A 7976-nucleotide genomic window follows, 5' to 3' on the forward strand; every position below is an offset into this window, starting at 1 on the left:
CCACTGAGTCACTCAGGTGCCCCAAAAAGATTTTTTTAAATTAATACTATTTTCCCAATATAGTGCAGATCATGTTGAATATAAAGGATTGGCATAATATGCCTAATGTGAAAAAAATCAACACAAAGTGCCTTTCTGAATGCATTATAGCAGCCCTGAGTTGAAGAGGATAGATCACCTGACTTCCCATAGCTCCCAACACCAAGGTACTATATAATAAAGGCATGTAAAACAGGAAAAGCAAAATTGTCAATGCCCCAGGCTCTCTCATATTAACAGTTGTAACATTTTACTTTGGAGTTTTATTTAAACAAACTCAGCAGTTTGGATCACAGTTTGGGAGTACTTGAGAGTTTGAATTTGAGTTTGTTTGTACTCTCTTGTATGTCCGAGTGCAGATAACATTGTTCATGGCACTTTCCTAGAAGACAAAAGAAGAATGAGACATTTCAGTATTATTGGTGAAACTGACTTTTAGAACAAGGCAAACTAAGTACTATCCATACATACATTCTTTAAAAATCTTGAAAAGAGATCTATGTAGACAACTATAGATACCAACTTTTTGTTAGCTGATTTTGCTAACAAAATGGCAAATCATATATTAAATATGGTACATGTGGTTATACATGTAAATATATATAATGTGTATGTATATATATATATATATACACAAAAATGGCAAACCACATATTATATATGGTGTATGTTGTTATATGTGTATGGCAAATCATACATATGGTACATGTGGTTATACATATATGTGGGATATATAAAATGTGTGTGTGTATATATATATATATATACAAAAAACAAGGCAAATAGCATAAGATTTGAAGTCTTTGTTAAAACATTTTAAATGCCTATAGGGAAGCATTTTTGCTAATTTATATACCCTCCATTTTTCAAATAATAACATTAAGTTACGTGGATGTAGTATTTTATGGTTTTTAGAGCACTAATATATACATGGTGGTATTTAATTGTCTCAAAAAAAACCATGAAGACAGTCCTACATTTTTGAAGGGAGGTAAACTCAACCTTGGAGAGGAGCAATGACTCATCCAAAGTCACAGAATTACTGACTGGCAGAGAGGGCAATGCGCACTTTGGATTCTGAAACTATATTCTTCCAATGAATTAAAAACATATCTGTTTGGTGATTAATGTCATTATAAGGACCAAGAAAATCAAGTATTCTTAGTCTTCCACTTGCTACTTTATAAGGAAATGTATTCTTCATTGTTGAAAGAAAAAACATCCTTACATTAAGAAATGAGGCTAGGTTGGTGGTTTTTTTTTTTTTAACTCCTACATAATTCTTACCTATTCCCTTAGAACTATTTGATATTTTGTCCCAAAATTGTCATTTTATTCATTTCAGTGGAACTGGGGGTTTGAGAAGAAGAATCATTGGCATATTTCCCTCCGCTGTGTAGAAGTGAGAAAGATGACCTGAGAAGCCATCCTCAAAGGGAGCAGAATGGACCCAAAAAAGTATACTTTGGAATGAAGGCAACCTGAGTTTTAAACCCAGCACTCCCATGTTTTTCCAGCTGAATATCCTTAGGTAAGTCTGTGGCTAAATCTCAGTTTTCTCAACTGTTAAATGGGCTAGTCTTACCTCACAGGATTATTGTGAGGATTGGGTAAATAATATATGAAAACATGCAAACACGGTAGCCACGGAAATGTTAGTTTTTAATTGTGTCAACTCATCCATACACCAAGGAGACACCACTTAAGCTTGGCATTAGTTTAAATTTCCTTTTCACGTGTTTGTTTGGTGTTGGGCTGGAAAACAGCAAGAAATTAATCCTGGTATGGAGAAAAGGATTAGCAACACCTCTCAGTCCCTGCTGAAATCTTCATTGCACAAATACATGCTTGTTTTGGCTTATGTGCAAGTCAAAGAATTAGGCAACACCGTTTTTTTTATTTTCTTTAGTTTTTTAGTTGCTCAGCCCATGCACATTTTATAATATTTATGATCATGCATAAATATTATATCTATTATATTTATCTGCCAATGTTTTCCCCCATTCTTATAAAGCAAGAGAAAAAGAAAAATTACGTTGACTTCTATTATTTTAGAACAAGCTATTTGAATGATTTTATATACAGGTGTTAGAGCAGGTGACAAAAATAATGACAAACAGCTCACTCACCACCACCAATTTCCCATCCACCAGCTTTCTCCTTATGGTGTTCTCTTTGCCATCCCAATCTTGAACCTGAATCAGAGAGTCCTTATCGAAGGTTATCACACTCTGAAAACAGAAGAAACTGAATTTAGCTCAGATTGTCACATTTGAATACTAACATTTTATCAAGCGCCAAATCTGTTTCAGCTGTTGTGATATTCTCAGGTAGTTTTAGAATGGTGTTTACAGTTTTATTTGCATTTTAAGACTTTGTCGACACTAAATTTGTTGGCTGATTCTTCTGGGGGGAAAAAGTTTTATAAGAGTAAAAATATAATATTATCTTAAAGAATAAGTAAAACTCTCTTTTCCCTGAGAAATTAAGAGAGGTAAATATTCTATGCCGTCATTTCCTGTCCGCTCTCCAGCGCGCACACAGAAACTTCTCCAACCCCACCACAATGCTGACTATGTATACTAAATTAGGAAGCGACCCCCACTGGGTTAAGCTGCTGGGGCCTGTGGCTAATTTGGTACTGGGGCATAACCTCACCTGTACCGGGTAATGTAAGTGTTATTCATTGTAACTTTATGCATAGAAGAATGCTACAAAGTAGAAAGGCAGGACTTTTATTTCTGAGAGAAGAATCTAGGGAAATGATTCTCAAAATGCGTTTGCTAAGCATCTACATCGGAAATGTTAGAAACACAGTCTTCAGGGGCCTACCCCAGACGTCAGAGCCCGTGGGGAGGGGACCGACACATAGGCATTTTTCACAAGCATCACAGGAGATTGGTATGTATATTAAAATTTAAGATCCCCAGATGTTTAGCCCAACGTTTATCTAATACAGACTTTAGATGTGTTTGCTCTAATTCTTTACTTACTTGGAATGATTTTGAAGTAGCATTCTTATGAAATGTATCTGAAAGAGTGTTGAAGGCCTCACCTTGGTTTTATGGCCACCTGGTGTGGTTTCCTCAAACTCTTCTCCCAGTTTAAAGGAGATCTCATTATTTTTAAAGATGCTTTTGGTTTTTATAGTGATCAGATCTTCCTGTGTACTGATGGTCACAGTGGGTTTTGCCAGACAGGCAAGTTTCCTGCTGGCTCTTCCTATTCCTGGAAACCAGAGGAAAGGACACCAGAGTTAAATGTGTTGCTAGCTTTAGAAACCCATGTTAGCTGCATGATTCTTTACTAAGTAGGAGGTCTATGAGTTAAGCAGATTTAATGCTGCATGAATTCAAATATCTGAAGCTTGTAGCACCACCATTATAAATTAAAATAGATTATATTCTGCAGAAAAAACATCAGTCTCAAATTTTGGCTACAGGTTGTCACGTTTCTTTAGCCCAGTAGTTATCGATCCTATTGGTTCATGAACCCCTTTGAAAATTTTATTAAAGCCCCTATTTTGATAAAATAGCTCCCTCTTTTAAAATGTACTCATTTATACAGATAAAATACTTTGGCACGGATTATTTAAGATCTTTATCTCTTCACTTATATTCTTATATGTACATATATAGAGTTTGTTTTTTCATCATGTATTTTTTATTGTGCTAAAATATATAACATAAAATTTATCATTTTAACCATTTTAAAGCATGCAATTAAGTGGCATTAGGTACATTCACAATATTATACAACCATCACCACTATACATAGAATTTTTAAAAATATAAATGTTTTATTATAACAATTGTTATTCAACTTACTTTTCCCCCATCTCTGTATCTTAGAGATTTTCTGTGTCGGTACAATTAGATATAAATTTTTGTCATTGCTTCATAATATTTTATAGAGTGTATATTATTATTTATTTCATCTGTCTCCGTATTGATGGACATGTAGCTTGTTTCCACTTTTTCTTATTACAAGTAATGCTATAGTGATCGTTCTTACACACAGATTTATGCAGTACATGTGGGACTATTTTCTAAAGAAATAGCATCACATGTACAACAATACTTAAGTTAAATTTCTAAGAGAGGATAAATTGGAGAAACACTCTAATATGGTTCATGAATTCATATTGTGAAACATAATAACAAGTTGTGATGTGTTAGATAATGATTCCCAAAGATATTTACACCCTAATCCCTAGAACCTCTGAAAGTCACTTTGTATGTCAAAGGGGATTTTGTAGATATGGTTAACTCAAGGATCTTGAAATAGGGAGCCAATCAGCCATGTGGACCCTAAATGTAATCACAATTTCATTATAAGAAACTTCTCTTAGAAGAAAAGGGAGAAGGAGATTAGACTACAGAAGAGAAGGCAGTGTGATAATAGGAGCAGAGATTGGAGTGTGGTTGGCCAGACACGAGGGAAGGCCAGCAGCCATCTCAACCAGAAAACAAGATCTATTCTGAAGATCCTCTAAGGATTTAGAGCAAATCCTTGTAAAAATGATTGTTTTTTTTAAATAATTATGACTTTTTGCTTTAAATTATTTATGGAAATAATTTGCCATTTAGTAAATGATGTAGATGTGTTTTATCTGTGTAAACCCATAGTCAATTACGTGAGGGCAAGGATTCTTTCAATTACAAACTAATTTTGCATTGAACTGTATCTAGGTCCTGCATCAATGCTGATCATTTCTATGTGATTGTTTCTATGTTTCTATTGGCGGGAGGGACTCAAGATTACAGACCAAGTTTCTGTGCAATCAAATCTCCCATTTTTACTGGCTATGATATGCAGGTAAAAAAGGCTCACCAAGCTCTTTCATGTATTTTTCAAAATTTTCACAAGAAATGGATTTCCATGTTCCCTGGAGCTGATCAACCATTCTGTCTAAAATGATCTTAAAGAAAAATAGCATCATTAGGATGAGTATGTTGTTTCCTGAAATAGTATTTGAACTTGTTTTAAATACAGTTCTTGTGGATAGTACAGAAAAGTCAGGGGGAAAAGTTAGGAACTTTAATCCTCAACTTTTCTTAATGTCATCGAGAGCAAGAAAACTCTCAAATGTAAGCTGGTCAAGATGAAAATGGAAACAGTTTTTGGCAGGACCAGATATAATTTTTCCATCTCTAATTTAGGATCAAAACTAGGTTTATAAATTCTAGTTCCTTCCATAAGAACGGTCACACACACACACACACACACGCTCACACACACGCTCACACATATACACACAGCAATGCATAAGGGGTAGAACTAGGCATCTATGTTTATGTCCTAGGACCTCTGTACTCCAGGTCTTTGTCTCTCTTTCTCTGACCAACGGTGATCTAGAATAAGCCAGTTTATAGCTGTTTAGAGATCTTTTTTTTTACTTTCTTTTTTTAAATTTTATTATTATGTTATGTTAATCACCATACAGTACATCATTAGTTTTTGATGTAGTGATCTTATCACACTCTCATTCTTGACAATTTGAACTAAAAACCAGAAAGATTTCATAGATGGTATTTGGCATTTGAACTAAAAAGTTAAATTTAGTGAGGGCTAGACCAATCATTTTAAGCCATGTAGATATTGAGCAAGAGAATGAAACATAGGGAAAAAGGAAGGAAAGAGATTGTGTTCTCACACACACACACACAGCCTTGTTACTGATGCTTTCCCAGATGTCAGCTCAATTTCCCATAAGCTTAGAGAGTCATCATTGTCATGAGAACACCAAATATCTTCTTAGTAAATCCCCCTTAATTTAGGGGGGATTCCTTTCAATCTTGACTGAAACAATCTGATGTCCACTGATATCTGTAAGAAATCAGAACAGAGCATAATAGGAAATACAGCAACCAGAGAAGAAGAGATTCTCAAGGTTAAAAGACAAGCACAGTCTTACACATGCCATCAGCTCTGAGACCATCATTGTTAATTCTAGGCAATGCTTGATGTCCATATGCTAACATAGAGTTATTAAGAAAAAGTGAAATTATAAAGTTATTTTAAGACAGAAAAGGAGAATAGCATTTTATAACAATTCCCATTAAAATGTTAAATTTCCAATATCTATAAATATCTGTAAAAGCACTTATCCAGGCCAATGGTCTTACTATTAATTATTCAACTAACATTTATGGAGCACCTAGTATTATATGCCTAGTATGAGGCTAACAATTTTGCATACACCATTGATATAATGTTCCAACCATGGTTGAAAAAGATACTGTAGCTTTTTGATTCTTTTCTTTTCCTATGTTAGAGATTTACCATTATGATTTTTTTTTACATTAGTGTGTACAATTTATAGTTATCCCCACTCAATTGAATAACATGAGGCTGAAGCCAGGAAATGACGCACCACCAAAGGTACTAAAGATATTAAAATTAGGCACTGAAGTTACTAAAATTCCTAGGATTTTTTTTTTTAAGAAAATGTCAAATGTGTTGCCTTATGTGTTGAATGCACACTGATCTTCCAACATAAGGGAATCAACTCTTGGAAATCATCTCCTTGGGGAAGATGTCATATTGGGAGCTTAGTATTGGTCTCTACTGCTGGCAGGTTAGACTTTCAGAAAAGTGTCAGTAAAATGGAGCCCACACAGAGCCTCTATCTCTGCCCCTGCAGTTCCTCTGTTCATGTGCTCGTCACGTCAGTTCAAAGACTGGCTAATGTGCACTGGCCTAGTCATGTGTCCACTCGGTTGCTCACTGCCTATTCTGTGATGGATGCTTCCTGGTGTCCATTACTGTGTGAGTCACAAATCTTCACACACTATGCCCGTTCCCTCAAGGACATCCACATTCCTCAAGGCCAAACTTCCTTGTCTTCAATTTTTCAGTCCTTTTCCTTCCAGACCCCTGACCAGCCCATCAGAATATTCCCTCTACTCATGAGTGTGTCTTCATTCTCACCTCAGACCCCTGCTCCCTCCACACAAAAGGAGTAAGAGGTGCACCACTCTGAGCTTTGTCCGTTGGGACGGTTTTTCCTCACCACTGTTTTCAAGCCCCCCCCCCCGAGGGTAATTAAACCACTGCCTGTTTTTAACTTGCATCCACACACTAAGCTGACCTGCCAAATAGAACACATTCAAGCTCTTCTTACGTCTTCAGCTGGTTACGTGAGCCCCCCACAAAGTCGAGGAATAATCTGAGGGAGAGGTGCTGGTACCCCGTGATGGGTGGCATGAGGAGCCGGGCTACCTGCTCATGCGGTCACTGTGTATCTTCTGGCCTTGCTTAGCCTTAGTCCAGATGTACGATTTTGATCTTACTTTGGAATGCTGGGCCTGCCTGAGTCTATGACTCTGTGGGTCCGACGGAACCCAGCTCATAATGGACAGTTCCAGATGCATGGTTACTTGGTGTCTTACAATCAAGAGTTCTGTCTCTACTAGTCCCCCGTAACACACCAGGAACTCTTTTCCAAAGCGTGTAAGTTTTTGCTGCAGGTGTTTCTGTTGCGGGTGGCATGGTCTTGCTCCAAAACCCCAGACGTCTGTGTTGTGATGCTTCCACTGTGGTTTCATCTCTCCGCCACACTGCGCATTTTCCCATCACTAATACCTCCAGTGGCTTAGGGTTTGCCAGATCATATGGCCCAAGAGGCAGGGCTGCTTCTACTATAATTCTGACTTTCTGTTCCGGGCCTCATTTGAAGCAAGGAGCTATTCCTGTCACCCAGTATATGGGCTGGAGCACATTCCTAGATGTGGAATATGTTGCCACCATCAGCCAAAGGATCCTACCAGGAATTTTGTTTCCTTCTCTCTTTGTCTTTTGAACGAGATGTCCTCCCTTGCCCTTGACCCAGCTGGATCCCTAAACACTTTACAACAGTGAAAGTTCACTCGATTGCCACCAACTTAAACTCCCATGCTCTGTAGGGCATATGTCTTACCAGCACCTCCCGTATG

General features: G+C 37.0%; 1 protein-coding gene across 1 annotated transcript; it reads right to left on the minus strand.

Annotated features, from left to right (window-relative positions):
* Nucleotides 1-293: 293 nt before the first annotated feature.
* LOC103661457 lies at nucleotides 294-7589 on the minus strand. The gene is made up of 4 exons (XM_040625587.1): nucleotides 7264-7589; nucleotides 3095-3290; nucleotides 2169-2270; nucleotides 294-421 (listed from the first exon to the last, which is right to left on the minus strand). Exons 1-4 carry the CDS (start codon nucleotides 7587-7589, stop codon nucleotides 317-319), a joined length of 729 nt encoding a protein of 242 aa, XP_040481521.1. The 3' UTR covers nucleotides 294-316.
* Nucleotides 7590-7976: the final 387 nt, after the last annotated feature.

Source organism: Ursus maritimus, unplaced genomic scaffold (genome assembly GCF_017311325.1).
Source record: "Ursus maritimus isolate PB19 unplaced genomic scaffold, ASM1731132v1 scaffold_9, whole genome shotgun sequence".
NCBI lineage: Eukaryota > Metazoa > Chordata > Mammalia > Carnivora > Ursidae > Ursus > Ursus maritimus.